The sequence below is a fragment of the Mesocricetus auratus genome, unplaced genomic scaffold, assembly GCF_017639785.1.
Source record: "Mesocricetus auratus isolate SY011 unplaced genomic scaffold, BCM_Maur_2.0 Super-Scaffold_4256, whole genome shotgun sequence".
In the NCBI taxonomy this organism is placed as follows: Eukaryota; Metazoa; Chordata; class Mammalia; order Rodentia; family Cricetidae; genus Mesocricetus; species Mesocricetus auratus.
Genome location: NW_024429182.1, coordinates 129,686,012 through 129,711,627, shown reverse-complemented (window position 1 = coordinate 129,711,627; position 25,616 = coordinate 129,686,012). Strand labels below are relative to the sequence as shown.

The 25,616-nt window shown below is 46.5% G+C and overlaps 1 protein-coding gene and 1 long non-coding RNA gene across 4 annotated transcripts in view; one reads left to right on the top strand and one right to left on the bottom strand.

The window, feature by feature from the left end:
- The window catches only part of Adamts17 (ADAM metallopeptidase with thrombospondin type 1 motif 17), a 307,470-nt gene that overhangs the window by 184,310 nt on the left and 97,544 nt on the right, over nt 1–25,616 (top strand). Inside the window, exons 13-16 of one of the 2 annotated variants that reach the window (XM_040730601.1) lie at nt 7,733–7,899; nt 16,173–16,300; nt 21,110–21,230; nt 24,675–24,743. In XM_040730601.1, the coding sequence (XP_040586535.1) occupies nt 7,733–7,899; nt 16,173–16,300; nt 21,110–21,230; nt 24,675–24,743 (485 nt within the window). The remainder of the gene's footprint in view (nt 1–7,732; nt 7,900–16,172; nt 16,301–21,109; nt 21,231–24,674; nt 24,744–25,616) is intronic. The other variant, XM_005083951.4, reaches the window with a different exon arrangement.
- LOC121133714 lies at nt 13,322–16,316 on the bottom strand. Of its 2 annotated transcripts, none has more exons than XR_005870690.1 (3): nt 16,200–16,316; nt 15,490–15,651; nt 13,322–13,481 (listed from the first exon to the last, which is right to left on the bottom strand). It is a non-coding gene; the product is annotated as an uncharacterized LOC121133714 (long non-coding RNA). The 2 variants fall into 2 exon arrangements; XR_005870696.1 differs by having other exon boundaries at nt 13,322–13,478.

Sequence of the window (25,616 nt, the reverse complement as noted above, 5' to 3'; positions counted from 1 at the left end):
AATTAAAACTCCCTGCCGAGTATTGTCCATTACCATCAGGCTCACACACATTGCAGCACCCGTGCATGTGCGTGCCAGCACCCTGCAAGGGAAGGGAGTGGCTTCCAGTGCTTGCATGCATGACCACATGACAACGGGCTAGCTTTGCATAGTGTCTGCGCCACCCGTGTCGCCATGAGCTGGCGGGTTTTTATTTGCTCCACCTCCTTGCTGATACAGGCTGCTGTTGGTCTTTTTCTCGGTGGCCATTCTGGTGGTCAAGTCTCCTAAGGTGTGAGTCTCACTCGCCAGTGGTGAAGCTGAGCATCTGTGAACATGTCCCTTGGATGTCCTTTTCTTGTGCAGGGCCTGTTCAAGACAGTTTATTTCTATCTGCTTCAACCTTATCAATTTTTAGAAGGTCCTGAAAGGTGACTGTTTAGACATTGACGATTCATCTTTTTGCATGCATTTGTGTACATGTGTGTTCATATGTGTGTGCAGGGGCATGTGTGTTCATATGTGAGTGCAGGGGCATGTGTGTTCATATGTGTGTGGTGCGTGTCTATGCACATGCCTGTGGAGACTAGAGGTTGACATCCAGTATCTTCCTTGATTGTTCTCCACCTTATGTTTTGAGGCAGGGTCTCTCACTTGAATCCAGAACTCAACTAACTTCATTAATCATCTTGCTCTGGGGCTCCTGTCTCTGTCTCCCAAGTGTTGGGATGACAAATGGGTTTCCATGGCTACCCAGCATTTGTGTAGGTGCAGGTGACCCAAACTCTGGTCCTTATGATTGAATGGCAATAGGCCATCTACTCACCCCCAGGATACATCCTTAAAAACTGTCATGCCCCAACCAACCACCTCTGTGTCAGGCTGTGCTTTGACAGTTGATGGGCAGTTCTGTGTTGTTTCTCATTGCCATCCCTAACTCACACCACTAAGCCGTTATCCCTCCCCCATCGGATCTTTGGTTTCTGCAACTGAAGGACCTGGTCAAGAATTTCTTCCAAATTGTTTCTCAAGACTGTCTTCCTTACTTTAGGGTAAGATTTCAACCTCCCTGTCACAGAGCCATTGAGCCTGTGCTGTGGAGCCCATAGGCCCGGGTCTTGTAGTTCTCTGAAGGAAATCTAGTTAAAGGATGTGTACCCACTACCAGCTCTCAAAAGGGAATGCCTATTCTATTATGAGGTCTGTTGTTTTTACTGTCCTCATTTTTGCCACGTCGTGCTGAGTTTTTGCTGTTTTAATCTTCCTGGATGTGTTTTGTTTTTATCCACCCTGAATAGCTTCAGAGGACCTCCAGGGTGAACAAGAGCCCAGCCCTCTGCTTCACACCTACCCCATGTGGATCCCTCTCCTCCCTGCCCATGCTGACCCAGCAAAACACCTCCCAAAGTCCCAGCCCCTATGTCTATGACTCAGGCATCATCCAGACAAGCCAGCATGGGACGTGTGGTAAAGCAGTCCCACCTGTGGCATCCTCCACAGAACTTCTGTCAAGAAGCTGTTTACAGACCTTCTGCCCAGCTGTGCCCTCCCCACAATAACCCTTTCTGCCTTTGTATGCCATGCATGCAGGGTGTGTTTTTCCAATGGCTACAAAATCACTATACATAGAGGAGGTTCCCTTCAATGTTTTGGTTATTCTAGATAGTCTCTGTGGTTTCCACGCCTCTTATCTACTGGGATACTATAACCACAAGTAATACCAAACTCTCTATATGCCATTCTTCTTCCTATACATCTAGGCCCATGAGAAGTTTAACTTTAAAATTAGGCACAGTAAGAGGTTAAATAACCACAATAAACAAAATAATCACAACTATTTGCTATAATAAATAATATATTTCTGGCATTTCCCATTTTATATTTTTAGACCATGTTTGATTGTCCATAACTAAGACTACAGAAAGCAAAACTGTGGATTTGAAAGACCACTATATTGAGGAGCTGAATATGAAGAGTAGGGGGCTATGTGATTGATCCTGCCACACAAGTGAAGGGATTAGTTGGTAGTGGACCATGTGGCTAGTTGATCAGTCTTCCTCTTTGCACATGTTGATCAAAATAATGATTCTAATTATTTCTAATCAAATTTTTGAGCTGTGGGTCTTGTTTCTCTTTTTTCCATCTGTATGTGTGTATACATGTATGTGTGTTGTGTTGTGCATGTGTGTATGCTTAATTGAAAGTGTGTGGCTGTGCATTCACCTGTGTGCACATGGATGTAGAGGTCTAAGGTTGATAGCTCTTCCCTTGTATTCATCACGGGGCCCGCAGACCAGGGGGCATCTTGTAAGCTGAACTCTTTAAGAAGGCAGGGTGGGTGTCAGAGGGGTGAAGCTACTTTGCAGACCAGGACAGGAATCTGCTCAAGGGTTCCTATAGTTGAAGTCATCCCCTGGCATGTGGGAGGATCTGCCTGAAGGCCCTAGTGCAATATGCCCAGGGAAGTGGGGAGGAAAGCCTGCTCCTTTTCAATGTCTCACTAGAACCTTGCATTAACAAAGCTGAGTATCAAGGCTATTTTAACTGGAGACTCTTTCTTCTCATGCTATCCAGAGTAAGTATTCTTTCATTGGGATTTAAAAGATACTCTTCTATATTTCTTTTTCTAAATTGTTTCTTACATTTTTGAGATTATAATATAATTACATCATTTCCCCTTCCTGTTCCTCACTCCAAACCCTTCCAATATGCTCCTCCCTTGCTCTCTTTCAAATTCATGACCTCTTTTTTCATTAATTGTTGTTACATGCATTTATATAATATATATGTTGTATATGTATATTTTATATATTTCTAAACACAACATACTAGTATTATAATGTTGCTTGTACGTGTATCTTCAAGCTGGCCATTTGGAATTGGTATACTCTTCCCTGGAGAAGTCTATTGTCCCAGCATTCCTTCATTGCCTGAAGTTTTTTGTGTAGAGCTGAGACTTATGGGCTTTTCCCTGTCCGTGTTAGCATGTCTATTGTTGTCCTTATTCAGCCAGTCATGATGGTAAGACTTTATTGGTTTAGCTTCTGACTTCCCTAGAAGAGACAATCTCATAACAATAAAAAAAAAAGGACTGGGTGATGTTCAATGGATATTTTCTATTCCAGTCCTTTTTTTTATTGTGCTTCTTACACTTAATTGTAGACAGGTGTAAAACAGAGAAGAGGTAACAAGCACGTGGTAGAATGTAGATTAATAAATATGCCTGGGACTAGAAACCTAGCCAACTACCCAGGGCTGGTGAAGTCATGCATCTTGGAGGAGAGCCTACAATGGTCACTTTATTAAACTAGCATAATCTATAGCTACATTCTGAAAATGTGTTACCTCTTCTCTGTTTTACCCATCCTCCTTCCTCTGCATCTAGCTGGCGGCTCTTTATTCTTCCCAGCATCCTTTCTGCCCCGAAAATCCTGCCTATTGGCCATTCAGATTTTATTAAACCAATCAGAGTGACACATCTTCACAGTGTACAAAAAGAGTCTCCAATTAATCATGTCAGTTTCCCCAGTGTGTTCGTTTATCTATTAATTTAGTTTTGGTCAGTTTAACACAAGATAGTCACCTGGAAGAGGAAACTTCAGCTGAGGAATTGCGTCTGTCATACTGAGCTTGGGGTATGTCTGTGGGGGCATTTTCTGGATTGATGGTTGATGCTGGAAGTCCCAGCTCACTGTAGGTGATACCACCCCTGGGCAGGTGGTCCTGGATTGTGGAAGAAAGGAAGCTGAGTCAGTCAGTAGGCAGCCTTCCTGTGCTGTCTCTACCTTAGATCCCACCTCAGGGTTCTGCCTGGAGATCCTGCCCCGACTTCCCTCAGTGACGGAGTGTGCCCTGTAAGATATAAAAACTTTTCCTCCCCAACTTTCTCTTGGTCAGTGTGTTCTATCACAGAACTCAGACAAGTCTTTTCAAGTTTATAGTTTCTTTCTTCCATCTACTAAAATCTGCTCTGAACTCATCCGGTTATTGTGTTTTTCAGCTCTGAGTATTATTTTTGTTTCTTGTGAATAACTCTGCCTCCTCTTCATGCAGCCCATCCCTGCCCCTGTTCTCCTTTCACCCTCATCCATCTTGATGACAGTTGTTCTAAAGTAGTTGTCTATCATGTCGAACACACGGCTTCTTCACATACGGGTCTGCTGATCTGTTTGGTTCCTTTGAATGAGATACACTTTTCTTTTGTGTTGTGTGAGGTTTTTGCTGAAAACTGGACATTTAAGTCTGTGGTAGCTTCAGGTTTTGCCCTCTTGGATGCCTTTGTTTTGTTTATGGCTGAATTGTATCTTCAAGCCAGGTATCAATCTGAAGCAAAAGTTTAGGCTTTGTGGATCTTTCTGACCCTGTATCTTTTCCTGGTCATGCCTCATAGCTTTCTAACTCCTGGAGATCCAGCTGCTTTTAAATGACTTAGTGCAAAATTGTCATTCATTCATTCATTCATTCACATATTTATTTATTTAGAGACAGGTCTCTCCTGTGTAGCCCTGACTGTCCTGGAAATTGACTGGCATTTAGCTGGGGAAAACTGTGGTGAGTAGATCTTTGAAAATCCCTGGAATCCATGTCACCTGTCAGAGTCTTCAGCAATGTCAGTTTGTGGATATCTGACTTATAAATAAGGTTTTCCTTAGGCTCTGGCTCCATCCAAGACTATCTCTAAGAGTGCTTGAGATGGGAGATGAATATTAGCTCCCACTCTCCTAAAGGATAAAACAGACCAAAGTGAACTACAGCTTACCAGCCAGGAATCTACCTACACTCTCACATTTCAAAACAGTTACTGATGACAGTTTTAGCTGTCTAGATGAGGACAGATCCCTGCATCGTGGATGTAGGGAGATTCCTGCTGCTTCCCACTCTGACATCTCTCTCTCCACCTCTCATCTCTCCTCCTCCTCTCCTTACCCACCCCTGCCATTTTAAAGTAATCGCTCATGATGTACTTAGCTCATGTTGACCTTCTGTTTATTGGGGCCCACCTCAAGCCTGGTTAATGTTACACAGCATAGCAGAGGCCCAACCAGGAGGATGAGAGTTCCAGGTGGATAGGAAGGTAAGAGTCAAGTGTCCTCAACAACAGGTAGGGAGTAAGATGCAGGAGGCAGGGAGGTAGATAGGAGGTTGGAGGGGGTTTTGTTCTGGGAGAAGACACAGCATGAACAGTGATCTGGAGAGAGGCAGCTCGAGCATGCATGAGATGCCGTGGGCAGCTGCTTTCGGGGTTCAGCATCTATGAGGCCTCTTGTATCGCCTGGTGCTTGTGAAGCCTCTGTGATAGTCTACTAGGGGTGCCACAACACAGTCACACAGATCTTAAACAAGATTATCTTCTTCTCTCAGTTTGCAAAGCAACAAGTCTAAGGCCAGGGTGTCAGCACAGTTGGTCCCTCTCTCCTAGCTTCTGGTGAATTGACAGCAATATCTGGTGTCCCTCAGGGTGCAGGAGCTTTGCCAAGATCTCTGCTTCCCTTCTCTCATACAGCTGTCTGTGTGTGCCTGTCTATATATATATATTTTTTTCAAGACAGGGTTTCTCTGTATTGTTTTGGAGCTTGTCCTGGAGCTCGATCGGTAGACCAGGCTTGGTCTTGAACTCACAGAGATCCACCTGCCTCTGCCTCCCGAGTGCTGGGATTAAAGGTGTGAGCCACCACCACCCGGCTCGCTGTCTATATATTTTAAAAACTTTTTTAATGCTTCATGTTTCATATACACTATGCTTGTGTGCATGTGTGCATGCGTGTGTGTGTGCATATGTGTGAATGTGTGCATGTGTGTGGGTGCGTGTGTGTGCGTGTGTGTGCACGGGTGCCAGTGCAGAGGTCAGAGGATAACTTGCAGGAGTCAGTTCTCTCCCTTCTACCATGTGGGTTCTAAGAACTGAATGTACGTCATCAGGCTTTGCAACAGTAACTTGTACCTGTACTCCACTGTAGTAACCTCATCTTGATGAATCACATCTGCAGTGACCCCATTTCCCAATTAGGTTACCATTCTGGGGCACTGGGGCTGGGTAGAATTTTAACATACAAATTAAGGAGATAGGGACATGGTTTCACCTGGAATAGCTTGCCAGAAGATGCATTCTACATCATGCATCCCTTCTTGATCCCCAGTCCTGAGAACTTACCTATACTAACTTGAAAGCGTCTCTCTCAATACCCCATGTGACTGTTAGGGACCAGTCCCCCTCTGTTTCTTCCATACTTGCTTTGTGATACAGAAATCCTCACCCCACAGTCCTTGGGGTGTTCTATCTAAGGTCACTATGTGATCACTTCTGGGAGGTGCACTTGCCTGATGCTCTAGTCAGAAAACAGAACACGAGGTCCATCTCTCAGTTACCATTGACACTTTAAAGAAATGGCCATTTCTTCACTTGAGCCGAACTCATGACCCTTTGAAGTGCCATCAGTTTGTATAATTTTCCCAACCTTCTCTCCTCTAGGGTAAGGAACTATTTAGTGTTTATGGAGCTGACAGGCGCCTGCTTGTTGTTCACAAGATATCTTGCAAACTATGAGCAGTGGCTTCTTTTGTTTCACCTTGTTTTTATAAAGTTTTATTGTAACATATCTGTGCCCATTATTTCACAAGTTATCCATGGCTGCTTCTGTACCAATAGTATTTGCCCTAGTAAACTGTGTAGCTAAAAACTACTTGTTCTCTGGCCCTTCATTGAAAAGGTTTGTTGATCTCTGGGGTAAACTTTTATAATGACCTATGCCACTCTATTCTTACGTCTTTCCTCTAAAACCATGCTCAGAGAGTAGCCTGCAGACATGAGGAATGGCAGACGGAGGGGAATAAGCCTTCCTGTATTTGGTTTGTGAGTACAAATTCAGAAAACAGGCATGTGAGTGTGTAAATAACCACAGTGCACAGTTTTGTCTTTTATGATGAATTTCAATAAGAAGCAAGCCACCACACTGTATCACCATGACCTTGGTACAGTGGAGATGTATGGAAGCCTTGAGTTTGTTACCATGGAGATGCATGGAAGCCTTGAGCTTATCTAGGTCAGAGTCCCTCAAGGACACCTTGGGGCCTCTCAGAGAAGCTAAGCAAAGCCCCATTGTGGCCAACAAAGCCAACATCCTGCCGTTCTGTCTTGATATGCCTTAGAAGGCCAGTGAACACAGCCCCTTCTCTAGAACTGTTTACCACCCAGTCAGTCTATGCATGGTATCTAGGAAGCCAGGCCACAATATTGATCTCATACTTTCCCTGATCAAGGTGGCAGAGCTGGGACTTAACTGGCCAAAGTCCAGAGACTGACTGTGTGAGAGTGAATTAATCTCCCCCACTTACTATAAAGGAAATGAAAACTATTTACTCCTTCCTCCTGAAACTTGGCAATTTCTAAAACATATCAGAACATGTCTTCATTTTAATGAAATTCGTTCTTAAATATCAAAATTTTCTTTGGGGTGTTCAAGGTTACACATGACCAAGTCTCAAATTCAAATGGAAGATGCAATTTGTGGGTCTTGCCAAACTGGTACTCATTGTATCCTGTTTGCTGATGACCATCACTTACAGTAGTCCTTTAATGCAATTTCTGTGGCTCACTTGAGCATGCCTCTGGTGTGGGACTGGGGTTACCCAGGTATTGTCTATAGGAGAGACCCAGTTGCTCTGGAAACCTTGCCTACCCTCCCTGGGGACAGTCCAGTCCCCCCCCCCCCGTTTCCACCAGACCATCTGACTAACACAGACCTTCTCCTTCTAGCCCTGGGCCTGGAGGCACACACTGCCAGGGTGCCAGCGTAGAACATGCCGCCTGTGAGAACCTGCCCTGCCCCAAGGGTGTGCCCAGCTTCCGGGACCAGCAGTGCCAAGCCCATGACCGACTGAGCAGCAAGAAGAGGGGCCTGTTGACAGCAGTGGTGGTTGATGGTAAAGCCCCCCCTTTCAATGTAACCTCCCTCTTCCTTTTTTCCAAGAACTGACCCACTTAGGGTATAACCCACTTAGGGGTACTCATAATCCACAACTCCCATCCCATTTGAGAGCACGCCTGTCCTCAGCCCAAGTTAGCCATGGCCCTACTCCTGCAATAGTAGAACTGAATCCTGACAACTTGAGGCCTCCCCACATAGGCCATAAAGGCAGGGCTGGAGGGATGGCTCAGAGGATAAGAGCACTGACAGGCCATAAAGGCAGGCAGTAGGCTAGATTCATTTGCACAGGACAAGTGTGTCAGTGTCTGTTTTCCATTGCTTTGTGCTCTGAGGTAGCTAGAGTAGAATGGTATGTCTGCATGTGCACCATTTTGCTTTCCTGAGTTCACTTTGGGTTGGCTTTACTCTTTGCTTGGAAGACTTTGAGAACTGTGGACAGTCTATGGAAGAGGGTAACCAACACAGGTCACTTTCCAAGAACTTTCTTCCCCACCAGGAGGCTGCCTGCCATAAACTGACACAGTATTTCCAGCACCAAGAAACAAGTCGAAGGAGGTGTTGGGTCATGTCTCCATAGAATGTGTGATATCTGGTCATTGTAGGTGAGGATACCCCAAGGCCTAGTCCAGAGTGTTGTAAGGACATGAAGACAGAGTTTTCTGTTCCTCCTGGTCCCACAGCCATTTAGTCTCATATTAATTATAAACTGTTTGGCCAATGGCTCAGGTTTCTTATTGACTAGTCCTCTCTTAATTATTAACCCATTTTTATTAATCTATGTATCTCCATGTAGTCTTGGCTTACCAGAGAATTCCCAATGTCTTGCTCCCTCAGCAGCTACCTGGTATTTCCTCTGGCAAATGCTTCCTGCCTTCCCTCTTCCCAGAATTCTCCTAGTCTGGTAGCCCCACCTATACTTCCTGCCTGGCTACTGGCCAATCAGCATTTATTCATCAACCAATAAGAGAAACATATATTCACAGCATACAGGAGAATATCCCCCATCAAGGACACCCTGAGGCCTAGTGTTGGTTTTTTTTTTTTTTGCCTAAAACTCCTTCCCTTTGAGAAACATGACTTCATATTGTAATGCTGAAAATATGGTCCCATTTATCAATTACACCCTAAACCAGGCACAACTAAGCTCCACATTCACCGCCTCTTTGAGTATGCAAAAAAAGCACTAGAGGATGAGAGTGACGGGCTATGTGACATCTAAGCTCCTGAAGCTGACACAGTTGATTATAACCCACTGGCTCTCCATACTCAGATTCTCTGCCAGGAAGCATGAACTCACAGACACAATGAAGGTTGCTTAGAACTGAGGCTGCTGGGTCTGCTTTCTATAACCTCCAAATGGCTTACAGAGAAATGGATTCTGGTACCATCTTGGTTTTCTTCCCTGTGAAATCCCCACTCTGGCACCTGCAATTACAAGTTCAAATGTTCCTGACTGCTTTTGGAGAAACTGAGATAACCCTGACAACAATAGCTTTCAGATCTGCAGCTCTCTCTCTCTCTCTCTCTCTCTCTCTCTCTCTCTCTCTCTCTCTCTCTCTCCCTCCCTCTCTCCCTCCCTCTCCCTCCCTCCTTCCCCTCTCTCCTTCTTTTAATTAATTAATTTATTTAATTATTTATTTTGTTTTTCAAGATAAGGTTTCTCTGTGTAGCCCTGGCTATCCTGGAAACCCCTCTGTAGACCAGGATGGCTTTGAATTAGAGATCTGCCTGCCTCTGCCGCCCAAATGCTAAGATTAAAGGCATGTGGCACCACCACCTGGCTCAGATCTGCATCTTTTAGCCAGCCCAACAAGCTGACCTCTCAGTTTTGAGCTGTCTTGTAAAATAGCACATGGTGTTTTCAGTGGTACCTGCTTAGCTGGGGACTTCTATGGTGATAGGAAGTTTATTTCCCAGACATTTTCCTTGTACTTAAAAAGACACCACCGTTGGGGGCTGGGTGATTATGGCTGTGCTGCCACTTAGCCAGCAGAATTCAGGGGGGGCTCCGCTGTCTTGCCCTCCCACCTTTCCCTGAAGAGAAAGGAGACATGAGACTTCCCTCTCCCAAATAAAAGGGTGCTGTTGGGGGCGCCCTTACTTCTCCTGACTGGCCATTGATGTGGTCCATGAACAGCCTACAGGCTTCCTCCTACCTCAGGTGTGTCCAGACCCCTGACTAGGACCGAGACACTCCCAGAGAAAGCTGCCATGGTCCAGTGCAGCAGCACGCTCTGAGATCCGCCCCATTGCAGAGCCTTCCTTGTCTCCAGAAAGCCAGTTAAAATGGTTTGACGCCTCCTTTGTCCTCCCTTTCCTAGAGCCAGTAGGCTTTAGTGATGAGACACGCTCACACCCTTTCCTCTTCACTCAGCTCTCTGGGGTTATTTGTTGCTTGATTGCTCCGTTTTTTAACCCCTTAGGAGTCGTATATTTAGGACAGAGGTCTCACTTGAGCAATCCATCTTAAACTTTTTCCTATTCACTGCTAACCACTTTTGAATAGCTGAGTGCTTCGGTTCCAGTAGCAGACTCCCCTCACGGAGAGGCTCCTTGAGGACTTCGATGGGCCAAGAATGCATTTTCTCCCCCGTTGGCCTCTTGTTTCATTCTGCCCACGTAACAAATAATTAGATCTGGTGGGTGCTACCTTTAGCCTCTAAAGGCCAGCCGTATTTGATAAGGATAGCTTACAGACTGGTGGTGTTGGTGGCATTTAGCCTTTGAAGGGGAAGCCGTGGGTTCAGGGCTTTGTGAGAGTAGTTTGACCCATTGTCCTCTGGGGTGAAATTGCCATGACTTCTTACATATGTGGGTCCCTTTCCCTCAGTATGACCAGAAGCCAGCTTTCTAAAAAGCATTTTAGAGGGGCAACAGCAGAACAATAAGTGGCTGATTCAGATGTCTGATGGTAAGTGTTCCTCTGAAGCCCTGCTTTCTAAAAGGCACAATAATTCCAGCTGAGCCGTGGGAGCATCGATCCCTGTGGTTGGGCTCTGGCTCCTCGAGGTCCTTTATAACCGCCCCATTCACAGCACTGCTATCACTGCAGAATTCTTTGGCGAGTGACGCACAGTTCCGCAAAAGGAAAGCAGTATTTTCTCTCCTCTCTCTCCCCCCCCTCTTTTAAGAAGAATTCTTGCAGAGGTAGGCTTTCCAAAGTCTGGACCACAATTCCATCCCATCTCCAAAGCAAGACCAAGACTCTCCTTAGCAAAGACCCCAAAGAGGAAAAGCCTTCAGACAGAAGCCCCCTGAGGTGGCCGCCTGCCAAAGCAGACTGTTTCTGCTTTCCATGTGGGATCTTGTCACAGTAGAAGTGTTCAAGGGTTCAGACCCGTGCGACCAGGCCAACAACAGGCTCCATGCCCGCTGAAGTGTTAGAAAGCAGTGTCTGGACAAAGTGGTCTTTTCCAAGCTCCTTTGCCTCAGACCGCAGACTCCCCCACCCCACCCCCATCTGAGGGACTAAAGAATGTGAGGGTCAGAGCTGTGATTCCTACTCAACCAAGCAGCCCAGAAGTGGAGGCTCATTGTGACAAAGCTGTAGGGTGTTCTTGAAGCACCCAACGAGGGGCTGGAACCATGATTTCTAAAGAGATTAGGGACTTCTGTAGCCTCCAGGACTTAACCATTGGGAACCCTGCTCCTACTGTAGGCTGCCTTTCTCAAAAATTTCCACGTACAGCCAATCAGGGAGACCCACAACTCCTTTTAAGTAAATCTGTATCCCAACTTTGAATCCTCCGAGGTCAGTGACGGCTCAGAATTCAGAGCCTTGAATGTTTGAACAGCCATGACGGTGGTTCAGCAGCCACGTATCAACACCTCTGCTGGGACCCAAGGGGGCACACGACAGCCTGCCAGGAGGCCCCAATAAGGCGGGTACTCACTCCTGTCAGGGAAGGCTAGCTTTGTAGCCAGATATAGTTTGCCACACATGCAAGAAAACGCTCATTTTTGGAGCTTTTCATATGTCTGAATTGTAATAAGATAGCCAAGCCTTCTCTGTGTCTACCAGCCATGAGACATGGTCTGTCTATATCATAGAGTTCCAATGTTGAGTTATCAGGGAAAAGACTGGTCATGCTGACTGTGGTCATGTGGTGAGTGCTGTTCCAGTTAACTGAGACCTGTCTGTAAGGTGTGGCTTGTGGTGAGGAAAGACTCTGATTGGTCTGTTTATAGTCAGGTGGACTCTATTGACCCAATCCGCTAGAACCGGGACCCTAGAGCCTGGTTATGAAGTCCCGGTGGATAGCTTATGGGAGAGAAGATTGAGCAGCCAAGACAGAAGACAGGCCGGAGCTGGGATGAGGACTCACCTGGCCTCAATGTTAGGAAGATTCTGCCTCAGTAAGACTTCGTAACTGAGTCTGAGAGAGCAGTAAGTGAGCCACAGTGTCCCGTGTTCCTAGTGAAGCTCGGGAGGAATTCCAGACCTCTGTAAGTTGATGCACTCATCAACTCTCAAGCCTCAGAGCCCGTCATGCTCTGGTTGTAGCTCCTCTGGTCAGTGAGCAGCCTTTACCAGCAGGCAGGCCTCCGAGAAGCCAGACAGAAGCTTCTGTCAGACTTCATCTTACTACACACCATCCTTGCCAGAATTCATCCGAGTCCACATTCTAGGCTGCTTTCCTCGCTGTGGGTGGCTGTGCAGCTTTAAAGATTTCCATCCCCTTCTATAGTCCTAGGAAGCATAGTGGTGGCACATGTCTTTAATCCCAGCATTCAGGATACAGAGGCAGGTGGATCTCTGTGAGGTCGAGGCCAGCCTGGTCTACAAAGATCCAGCAAAACAAACGTTTTCTCACTGTGTTTGGAGCTGAAACCCACCACCTCATGTTAGTTAATGAGGTCTTTTTTATCTTGGAGTTTTTAACTTCCCACTCATAGGAGCCTGGAGGGGACTATAAGGAGAGTTATGATGAATTCTGAGCTCCTTTCTCATGGTTTAAAAAGACTATCCTCAATCCCCTTGGGAGAAATAATTATTCCTTGCTAGAAATAGGGACACCCTACATTCTGAGTGTAGTCCTGGGGGCCAAGGGGAGGGGAGTGGACAGATGCAGGGAGTTCTAGCCAGTGAAGGGCCCTCCACCTCTGGCCTCTGTTCTAGAGCCCTGGGGCCCTTGGCTGCCTGAGCCTGAAGGGCATCCTCTGTACATGGCAGAGTCAAAGGCAGGAAGAGCTCAGTAGAATGCCTTGCCTAAGACCACAGACAACACCTGTCCATCAGAGTTACTTCCTCTGATTCAGAGCCTCCGTGTCTCTGAAATTTGTACCAAAGAAGCAAAACAAACAACTTTTATCCCTTTCCATGCTGGAACTTTCCACAGACTCCAGCTTCCCTCAGAACAGCTCTGCCATTATGCCCAAATCCCACTCCCATTTCTGTTCAAATCAGAGCACACACGTAGAAGCCAAAGCCATAAATATTTATGGACGTTGTGATTTGTTTGCAGCAGTACCATTTTATCCCTTGGTATTTGGGGTCCCCGAGGGTTCCTCATTCAGAGTAAACAGTAACGGTCAAAGAACACCAAGATGGAACAGAGAGGCGTGTGGCTGGCCCTGCTGGAGAAAATGTACCATGAGTACTCTGTACCATGGAACAGTGGTAACATACACTACACTCAGTACTGTCGACACTACATAGCATGGTGTTTGGCTTGTAGAAGATTGCAAATGCCTATAATTTATTCTTTATCACATCATCAGTATCATTACTATTATCAGACGAATCACCTTTAATCTCATTACCCCCAGGGTCCAATCAATATGTTAGTCCAAAGGGAATTAAGATCCACAGTTTCAAGCTGCTGCTTCACAATGAGACCTAGAAACGGTATAGAATGTGCCACTGGTGTGCAGGAGACACACTACCCATTCAGACTGCAGAGCTGTGCTGTACCCCTAAGGTGCTCACAGGGAACCTCAAACCCCTGATAACCTCTCATTAATTCCATCCAATAAGCTTCTTAGGAGCTGACCTCAGTCTCTGTCTCTGTCTTCCATACTTCTTCCATCGCTGACTACTTTCTTGGCTAACCCTTACTCCAAACAGGATTAGCCACTTCCAACTGCCTACAGGAAACAAGGCATTCCTTCTAGAACAGGCACTGCTCTCCTTGTGCTCACATTAGACTTGTGTCATGTGACCTGTCACATGCAAGGGTTACTCCACACCTGTCCATCAGAACACAATGGCCTTGAGAAAAACATGTGCCACTCATTGCCCTTTTTTGGAACTGCCTATAGAGTGCTTGGGGTACGATGCTTTGGCCACGCTTGATAGCTTTACTGGGAGAGACTAGACCTCAGTCCACTCTTCAAAGTCCATTGTTTCACTTCCAGAATTGAACCTGAGTCCCAGGAGCTTCTTTCTCATACTTTCAGGTGACTTCCCACAGAGCTGGTTGATCATGGGCTGTCATGCAATCATAAACCCTTGAGACTGGGTAAGACAGCATGTCTGCTAACAAGTCCTCTCCAATGGAATGTCAACACCCTCCAATGCCACATCAGCTGCCAAACCCTTCTGTACCCCTCCCTTGCTTGTCAGAGGCCACCAAAAAAGATTGGTGGAGACAAAGAGCCTGGTGAGGTAGCGTAAGGTCTCTGTTATTCTCTGAAGGTTTCCTTTCAAAATAATCCCATAAATGAATTAGGGTTAGGTGGTAGAGGAGGCAAGAAGGTGCATTACTCTTACTCAGCCACTTACAGCGACGTGAACCATTCAGTTGCTCAAGTATATTTACTAAATCCTATGAACTGCAGTTCTAGTTCTGGTCTTGGGGCAGAAGATGGAAGCATGCCCCTGTCCCCTAATGGTTCCTGTACTTCAGTGTGAAGGTACAGACTGAAAACTCTTCCTCCAAAATATTTGCACCTGGAAGTCTTTCAAACTGAGACTATTTTGGACTTGGCAGTATTTGCATATACAAAATGAGCTATCTTTGTGATGGGACACAAATTGAAGCATGAATTATATTCATGGCTTATATACATGTTATATGCATAGCATAAACATAACATTACATTTTTTAATTTAGTGTACCTGTATTTTGACTGCTCCTATCACATGAGGGCAGGTATGGAATTTTCCATTTGTAATGTCATGTGAGAATTCAGAATGTTTCGGGATTTGAAGTTTTTTGAACCTTGGAGTCTTTAGTATTTCATTATCAATGGAACTTGCATATAAGAAATCTGCCCCCCCCCCTTTATTTTTGAGACAGGTTTTCTCTGTAGCTTTGGAGGCTGCCCTGAAACTCTCTCTTTAGACCAGGCTGGCCTCAAACTCACAGAGATCTGCCTACCTCTGCCTCCTGAGTGCTGGGATTAAAGGTGTGAGCCACCAACACCCAGCAAGAAATCCCTTTATACCTAGGATTTGCTCAAACAATTCTAGACACCAAGTGCCTGTTGTATCCTGTGTTAGGGTGGCAGGAGACAGAGCTCTGGCTTGAAAGCGTCTACGTTGATAGCAGCCTCCTAAAGAGCCAAGCAGAAAGAGGGATCCGCAGGCAGAGAGAACGGCATGGACAAGGGCAGAAAAGCTTAGCGTGTTCTATAAACTCACCACATTGTTCCAGAAGCAGAGGGAACATGGGCTTCCATCTCGCTGCTGGCATGGCTCTCCTGAGTTGTCACTGTGATCTCTGTGTCCCATTCTAGACTTTCGTTCAGTTTCTTCCAGGACCTCCAGGCCTCCTATCACAGCTCTGTAGCCACTGCCCAGCAGCTGGGGCAAGGAGGGAACGGAGTACTAAAACTTTTTCAGTGGAAACACCTAACAATCTTAGGGAGACCACTGTCACAGAGACCGCGCAGTGCCTGTTTCTCCTACGCAGGGCGTTCCTGCTCACCCTCCCCTACTTTCCCATCACCACAGCAGCAGGTCCCAGCCTCAGATTTGACACACAGTCACTTATGCAGAGGCAGGCTAGCTCACACTGTACCTTTGTGCAGCTGGAGTGCTTAGTGACTGCACAGAAAGAAAATGCCATGCCTCTGCGAATGAGGAGAGCCAAGAGGAGGCAGCCTATGGAGCCCCTGGCTCTGCCATTTCCTGAGGCAGGGCATCTTGTTCTGTGCACCATTTTAAACGTCCAGAGGAGCAGGTGGCTGTGCCTAAGAGCAGGGCTAAGTGACTGTGACCTTTACCTGCACTAATCGTTTCCACCCGTTGTTCACACGTGCTTGGTCCCCGCATTCCCTACATACCGCCTCCCAATCAACAGCCACCACCCTTTCCCTCCTCAGATAAGCCGTGTGAACTCTACTGCTCACCACTCGGAAAGGAGTCCCCGCTGCTGGTGGCTGACAGGGTCCTGGATGGCACGCCCTGCGGACCCTACGAGACTGACCTCTGCGTGTATGGCAGATGCCAGGTGACTTGTGCTTCCTACTGTCCTGGGTGGGGCTGTGAAGAACGGGTCCCTCTTCCCCCAAGTTGGACCAGTGGTGGGGCTGAGGCCTTTGAGGGTTAGGGGGAATAGGTTTTCTCAAAGAGGTCCATGCTGCCCTCTGTGGCCAGTGGCTGCCAGTGCAAGCCCTGCCCTCAGTCCGTGACTGAGCATCGTGCCTGCTGCAGTCCTAACCAGCAGCCTCCTGAAACTATTCAAAACTTCCTCCAGACATCTTGATCCACACAAAGAGCCGATGAGTATGAGAAAGGACTGGAGGACTCCACAAACTTAGTTCCGCACTTGGAGGCGCTAAGCAAACACCTGTGCAGACAGTGTCCAGGGAGGTGGGTGTGCCTGGCCTCTGGGGAGCCCTCCACCCTCCACCCCAGGGAGGTGGGTGTGCCTGGCCTCTGAGGAACCCTCCACCCTCTACCCCCACGTCATGATTTGTTAGGAGATTGACAGATAGCCAAAGCAAGGAGGAAGGGAGAAAGAAGAAAGAAGTTCTTTGTTGGCCTCTTGTCAACCTCTACTCATCTGAAGAAGCATCTCCTGGGAGCATCCTCAAGGGAGGATGGAGATGTGATGGCTTTTCAGTGGCCTGGGGGATACAGCTCAGGTGGAGCAGCCTCTGCCTTCAGGGGCCATGATGACTCAGCTCAGCCTGAGTGTGTGAAGAGTCCTGGTGACTACTAACTCTACTCAAGCAGCTGTGGTGAAATGCACAGGCTGGTTATAAGCAATGAACTATTTCCCGCAGTTCTGGGGCATAGAAGTCCGGGGTCTCAGCACGGGGCACATTTGGCTTCTGGTGAGGGCACACTTCTCGTGAATGGTTTCTTGTTGTTCCATCCTCACGTGACGGAGGGGGTGTAGCTGCTCTCTGAGGCCTCTTTTAGAAGATACTAGTCCCGTCCATGAGGGTTCTGCCTTCAGGGCTTTTGGGGAAAGGTCCGTTTCCTAAATCATCACCTTGGGGGTAATGGGAATTGGGGAATACACGTTTTCCGTCCACTATGCCCAGGGATCCTCCTTCCTCAGTCACTTATCACCCTGTGCCGTCACTGTGTCCCCATCAAGTGACCCCATCCACACCTGCTGGAGGCAGACACAGATGCACCATCAGTGTCCCAGCTGGCTCCTGCTGCAAACCGTTTCAACCGAAGTGGGTATTCTCCCTGCGGAGTCCAAGCCGGTCACAGACTGGTTAATTTTTCAAGGAAACATTTAGCAAGGCCCTAGCTCCTCTGGCATTGCCTGATTTTGTTATCAAACAGAAATATGCTGAGTGCCCACACATTTTGGCAAGGACACCTTCCAGGGAAAAGGGCACCAAGGAGTGCTTGAGCAGGACCTTTGGGGATACTTTCATGTAGCAAAGAATGTTCCAGACCCTGTTCTTGGACAGCATGAAGAAAGCCCTTATCGTTATTCCTGAAACAAAGCATTGCTGACGGTTCTCAGGAAGCCTGCTAGCAGGCCAAATGTAGGGTTCGTTTCCTTCCCAATTACATGCTTGCCTGGATCATCCTACAAGTTGGCACATTGCAAACCAATGATGTAATTCTTTTGCTAGCTGCTTTACAAGTCAAAGCACTTGTACCCTTTAGGGCAGTGCCAGCGGAGCCACCCCAGCTTTTGCAGGGATCTGCTTCCGTATTCTCGCCAGCAAGAATGTGCTTCTAAAAACCCTGAGATTCCCCAGCCAATGAGGTTTGTGTTCACACTGAGCACGACTTCAGCTCCCAGTAGTCCGTGCCAATGGGCATGTCCCTGAAATTGGATTTAACCACAGGCTTTTCAGCTGTGAATGTTCCATGTACTATGACAATGATCTCTCAGATCCTTGTCCAGATGTGAACCCTGTGTACAATGATGACCAGCATGGAAAGAAAGGCCTGTAGGTACAACAGTGGCGTGAATATTATGGGAGTAACCAACCCTTTCTGGTTGGATGTAAGCTGTACTCCACAGGAGAAAATACTACTACAAATCTGGCTGAAAGCCTGTGGCTGGGAAACTCACAGGTCTCAGGGGTGGACTTGCTGCTACTGTTGTGCTGAATGAACAGAGTATCAGACTTCCTTCTATATTCGTGTCCCTGTGTCCCTAGATTGGTGTGGTGCTGGGTTCTCATCAGAGACTGTTCTTCGTGCAGTGGATGTGGTTAATACAGAAACTCACATCTGATCAAAGGGCAGGGAGTAAGTGTCTGCAGAGCGCTTAGCCACAAATGGGATGTCTGTATCAACCCCTGAAGGATCAGCAAGGATTGCAGAAAGATTTTAAGAGTCAAATATTGGGGAGGATTGTTGTAAAAACAGTGTCTTCTGGACAAGACAGGACTACAACACTCAAGCTGGAGCAGTAGTGGAATGTGGGAGACCGACCTAACCCAGGGGGTCAGGCCCAGGGAGAATTAGGGTTTACTCAAGGGCCACTGAGGAGAGGAGAGGAACCATCTCAGTCCCTGAAACTGGCTGTGGTAGAGCCTGAGTATAAGAGGCTGTTACAGAAGCTCATCTTGCTGAGAGGAGCTGGTGGGCTTGCAAGACCGACTAGGAGATGAGTAGATTCCAGGTGCATTTGGAGAATTTTGGTGTGTTCGACTTTAGCAATGCTGTGACCAAATACCTGAAAAATCTACCGCAAGAGAGGAAGATTTACTTAAGCTCAGTTTCAGGGGGCTTCAGTCCACCATGCAAACAAAAGCTAGGCAGAGCAGAGCAGTTCACACCCGTTCACACCAGGCTCTAGAGAGAATGTCTGGGCCAGACCTTTTTCTTTTTCCTCTTTTATTCTACCTGGACCCTCCACCTTGGGATGCCGCGGTCTCCTCCCTTAGTTAGTCCTCCCTGGAAACACCCCCAAAATAAACCCCTAGTCTTGATTTACTAGTATCCTAGACACTTCTTGTGCTAATCAAGGGTGACAGTCATTAACCACTGGGGAAGACAAGCTGAGATGGTCTGTAAGACACTCCAGAATCCCTGGGTCTTGCCATGTTTGAAGGGTTCTGGAACCAATCCCCAGTGATACAGTAAGTGATACAAGCAAGTAAAAACTGGAGATAGTGAGGGTGGTACACTGGACAAATGATACAGAAAAGGTCAAAGGGGAGGAGGACGAAGACTTGGCCAGTAGGTGTGATCACAGGAGGCTTTTGCTGAGGACCATAGTGCAAAATCTGTAGGCATGGAATCCATGATTCGAATCAGTAGAGACCAGTACTTATCACGCCTGGGTAAAATATGGCCCCCCACACATGGTCTGCCCTGGCCCCCTCCAGCACATGGCTCTGAACTAGATCTCTTCTGACTTAAATCTGCACATGTCCCAGGCACCGTCCTGACCACAGAGAATCCGTGCTTAGTTTGCCAGTTCCGTGCCATCTTGTGCCTTCAATTACTCCATCAGGCACTCCTGCACGTAGACATCACACACCCCTGCTTCTCCAGCAGAACAGCACCCTGACCAGCACATGCTGGCCAGGAAGTCTAGAGCTCAACAGAGGAGTCCTGAAGATTATTTAAGGGCAGAGTGGCCCGGGATCGTCAGCATGCCGTGGGAAGGCTTTGGAGCGCTTACTGTTTGGAGGGTCCTTGGGTACAGTCATCTCCGGCTCATAAGTGCAGTCAGAGTGCCACCAACACTCAGAAGTCCTGGCTACAAATTGTGCTTCTGGTAGCTTCCGTTTCAAAAGAAAAGTGTCTGTCCCTGCCAAATATATTATAGACTCCTTCTACTGACTTGAGCAAAGAGAAAAAATGTCCTGGTGGCCAGGTACTTTGGCTGTTGCCCTTCGGGCCTCAGATTCACTGCTGTCCTGACATGGATGTCCTTGCAGGCCTGGATTCCAAATGCAAGAGGTGAAAAACATAGCACCAGGCAGCATGGGCACACCATGAAGGCCTTCCCTAGCCTGAGAAACTGACAGATAACCTAAGGGGCTATCTAACTTGCATCTGTTCACTACTGATGTGCAAATCTCCCTTCACTGCCATTGGGACAAGTTATGGTGACCACATGAGGTGTTTACATAGACCATCCGGAGCTGCTTAATCAGGAAACCCAGTGAATTGTAAGGCAAGCAGCCAGCTGTGAAGCCAGAGACTTGCTGTGGCCGTATGGGAGTGGTTTAGAAATCATAGGGACATGGTGGAAGAAAGACCTAGAGCCAGGAGCACGTGACAGAAATAGGGAAGCCAAAAGGAAGCAGATGCAGGTGATACAGAGAGGCTGGGGTGAGGAGTCAGTGGCTGTGCCACCAACAACCTGCGTATAGTACAAACAGAAAAGTGGGATGCAGAACCTCACATAATTTTAGCAATGCGGAATTGGATGAGCCTCTTGCTCTGAGCGAACTCTATGATCTGGGATGCTCCATCTCTTGGCCCTTTGTAAGGTTCCATTGAGCAACTTCACAGAGTAAGAAGTAAGGCAGCAGCATGGTGTGGCCACACCCTGCTGCCTGCATCACTACCCTGACGTTCCTGCTGTGACGAAGTAGAGCTGAGTAGTCCTCACTTCTCAGAGACATGTAGATATTTCTATAGGTGCTTTAGGGTAGCAGGACTCCATAATACATGTTTTTAAACATATTTCATAAATTCATAAAAAGATAAAAAAGCAAACATCTGATCTGAATTCTGGTGGTTGTTGGTTTTGGCTTTTTTAATGACAATTAAAATGCCTCTCAGCTAAATCAGTCCCACAAGTCCAGCAGGGCATCCCCTTCAAAGTAGCACTGCATCTTAAAACACAGGTGAACCCAGCTCTTTGGTTTTCTAGAAAATTGGCTGTGATGGCATCATCGGGTCTTCAGCCAAAGAAGACAGGTGTGGCGTCTGCAGCGGGGATGGCAAGACCTGCCGTGTGGTGAAGGGTGACTTCAGCCACTCCCGGGGCACAGGTGAGTGCTGGGTGTGAGGGCTACATTGGTTACGGGACCGCTGACACACGCTGTGTGTTTCGTCTTCTTTGCCCCAGTGCTAGTGGTTGCATGACTTTTTGTATGTCACACTAAGACACCGAGACTTCTTGAGCTTTCCAGCCACGGGCTGCTTTGTTCAGGAACAGGAGTGGTTTGCTGATCTGTCATAGAGGGCGTCAGCTGGTGACATTCAGTAGGGGTACTGAGAGCATCTGTGGGAGAGAATGAGGAAGAATGAGCAGGCAAATGACGTACAGAGTGACCTCTCAAAGTCTTAGTGAGAATTCATTCACTAACATCAGCAGAGGTGATATCATCAGGGGAACATGAACTGAGTAACCCTGAGCTGAAATACATCTATTTTAATTCCTGTGAGTTCAATTTGACCCAATGAGAGAACAGAGCCATGACTGTAAGTCCCTGTCTCACAGAACAGCCCATAGGATAAGGCAAAGTCTGTACGTGTCTTCCCCGGTGTATAAGAACATGACATTTAGAAAGTATGAAAAGGACGTGCTATTCAGGACCTTGTGAAAGCAATCCCAGAGATAACTGCAAATGCAAAATTAAAATTAAAAACAGAGTGTCAGGGCCAAAGAGATGCTTGGGTGGTAAAGGTACTTGTTGCAAAGCTTGAACATGACCTGAGTTCAATCCCCAGAACCCACATGGTGGAAATAGAGAAACAACTCCCACAAGGTAGCATTTGACCTCTACATACACACTATGGCATATATACATGCGCATACATGTGTATAACACACACACACACACACACACACACACAAACACTGAATGAATGTTAGAATCTCTGTACATCACATTGTTCCAGAGAGAAATGGAAGCCGCAACTACTAGAGTGAGTTCATCTGGGGAGGCTCTGCAGCGTGCACTGAACACTCAAGTCTACCCAGATTTAAAACATAATTGACTGAAATTAAACTAACTTAAAAATTATGGCTACATCTCAGGTTCCCAGCTGCCAGCAGGGATGGTGGGTCTTAATCAGACAGTGAAAGAACATCTTTGTTGTCCTTCTGTGGGCAGAGCAGCTGTAAAACTTAGCTGATTTCTTCTGTTTGCTTCAATGTATCTGATACTGTTTTATCTCTAGTCACCCTGGATTTGCCTTGTGTAGTTACTGCAGATGGAAATAAAGCTTCCAGAGTTGGCAAGGGGTTCCTATTATAGTATTGATTTCTTTTGGTAAGTATTAGAAACCATATTTGGAACCATCAAGATGACTCAGCAGGTAAAGGCACTTGCTGACAACCCTGATAGCAGGAGTTCAATCCCACGTAGGGTAAGGAGAGAAATGACTGTTGAGAGTTGTCCTCTGACTTCCACCTGCACACTATAGTGAGCAGGTGCTCACTCATGCATGCAAGTACACACATACACACACACACACACACTCACGTGCGTGCATGCACACCCAGACAATAACAACAACAACAATAATAAATAGAAGCCCCCTTTAAATGGAAGGTTACACTATCCTTCATTAATCAGAACTAAGTGAAGGTCTATCTTTCTGCATTAGATGGGTTGAGCACAACCACACCCACCCCTCAGTTCAGTAGAACACTAAAGAAGGTTCTATCACAGCCTTTGAAACCCCCTACCATGTGGGACATAGCAGCTCACATGCCAGACAGCCCAGGGTAGGACAAAAGCTTTCATTTTGGCGTAGGAAGATGCTTCATCCTCCCTCAGTGGCACTTCGTCCCACCCTCCCTTCCCTACCTACCCAGTGCTGGGCTCCATCTGCGTGTTCCCCCTGGGGAGTGAGCTTATGTGGCTGTGGAAGTAAGTCTCCCAAGGAAAGAAAATCACATTGGGGGCTGCTTTGGTGTAACTGTCTCACCAGGACTTCTAGTTTAATATGCTTAGTCATAGCTGCTAGAGTATAGACCTCCTCGCCCCAACAAAGCATTAGCTTCATCTGCCTGTGACATTGTCCCTTCTGTGCAGCTAGCTGTCAAATGTCATGCTTTAATTTTAAAGCACAATGTGGGAGGGTTTTGTCTTTTTTATTTTTAAATCTTTACCTCTAAGCCTATGAGCACAAGATCATAGCAGTGTTGGTTTGGTTTATTGAAAAATCTGTCTGTAATGTTCGTTGGCATGTGAGTAATTATTGGATGTGTAGGATTTGATGGTCTAGACCGCATAAACACACTATACTGACAATGAGTCAACTGCACACTGCCCCCCACCCAGGGAACATTTATTTGGCATGTATACATTTCAATATCAGACATGACAGTTAACAGTCACCACATTGGTCACAATCAAGGTGGGGCACCATGCCAGGGCCTGCATATAGATTAGTTATAAAAGCTGATTTAAAAAGTGAATAGCAGCCAGAGTAGAAAAAAAGACACTTCTGGCTGAAGGTGAATCCATATATTTGAGTGAGACTCAGCAGAGAATTTCTGTGAAGGTCCAGGTCATGTGGCATCTCAGTGACCCCCAGTCAAGTGGATTTGCTTATCTTGTTGGTACAGATAGGAAGGTAGCTTTCATCTGTGCCCAGCTCTGAAGAAAGATAATGGGAGTAATGTCTTATCATCCTTCAGGGCGAATATCAAAGAGAAACACCATACAGAGAGATAAACCAACATCAAATGCAGGAATTTTGCCAGGTCCTGCATGAAGGCCTGACCTCAGGCTGAACTCTCCCAGGTCTGCTTACAAAGGCCCCTGAGTGGAGAGTCCAAGGTAGGTACACACAGTGCCCTAGATAAGCGAGAAGCCTACCATGGAAGACCTCAATACCTCACCTGTGGAACTGGCTTCCTAAGTGTGGATGCCTGCTGCCCCAACCCATCTCCTCCCAGTCCTGAACAGACAAGGTCTTTTAGCTCTTCACAGGTAGAAGAAATAAACTCAAACCGACCTTCTAATGGATGGGAGTCTTCAACTGGACTAAAGTGGCTAGGTTATTAAAATTTAGTAGGTTGAAATTTTCTGCTATGAGGCTTTTCCTTCATGTGTGAACTTATCATTTTAATGTTGTCATCTTTAGTTCATCCTCTTCTTTGGAACTGAAAAGGTGACTGGGTCCCATGGATATCCAGTATGCAACCAGCCCCAAGTTCCCAAAGAGGCCAGACCGGGATGCTTGATGGGTTCTGAATCCCTTTGCACTTTGTTCTTAAAGAGACAGTAGGTTCGCAGCAGAGAGGCTGACGTGGTCTTCCCTTTTGAATATGGATAGACACCCACCGTGGTGTGTCTTCAACAATTAACATCTGAGCCACTTCCACGTCCTGAGCTCTGGGCTCTATCGCTAGGTGCAGGGAATGGGTGTTCCATGGGAAAGTCGTGGTTATAGGATGGTATGAAAGCTAAGTTCTACTGTGATTGAGAAGAACTAAACTGTGCACAAACAAACCACAACCTTTTTCTTTTTCTCAGTCAAGAACAATCTTTGTATGAAGGTGTCCACATGTGTGATGGCAAAGGCGATTCCCAAGTGTTTCTCATGTAAGATGTTTGACTATATGGCATGGCCCTGAAGGTGACATGCTTGGTGTGGGGCTCTTGCTTACATGCTTGAGTGTTTTCTGAAATTAGTGAGAATGAATCATGAATGAAGCCATGGGTAAAACAAAAGCCAATGGCTGCCTATATATGACAAATGCAGATCAATTGCCAACAATGAAAAACTAAACTAAAACCAATATTAAAGACAAAAGAACCAGAAATTGAGAGGCTAGACAAAAATATTACTTAGAGTGCCACAGGTAGCTTTGTATTCTTATCAACCACATTTGGTACTTTAGCAAAAACAAAACAAAACAAACAAACAAACAAAAAAAAAACGCTCAGACAAGGAAGCTAGTCCCCCACAGGGAAGTCTCCTTATCTCCCTATCACTGTACTGGATTTTCCTGTTGGCAGAGGGGATCTTGATGCCATCATGGTGGAGATGAAATCAGTGGCCTTGATCTGACCAGACTATACTGACCACACATTCCAAGGGTCAGATAAAGCAGGGATTAGGTTCATGGGTCTCTTGAGTACAAGGAGGTCTTTCCAGCTATAATCAAGAGCCACCTTCACCAACAAACAGTAACAAAGATGGTCCCCAACTCAATATTTCACACCACAGTTTTCAGCTTCATGGTCCTGAGGAAGCGATCCATTTTCAACGGAACCAGAACTTTGAATTTTGGATCTCATTCTGTTCTAGGTTTGCAGTTTTCAGTATAATCCTCTCCCATGATGCTGTGGCAGCCAGCCACTGTTCCTACAAGATCATAAAGATCATAGTGTAGTGCACACACTTTTGACTTAAGATAGTCTCAACTCACAATGGGTGTTTCAGGATGTGACCAAATTATAAATTGAAGAGTC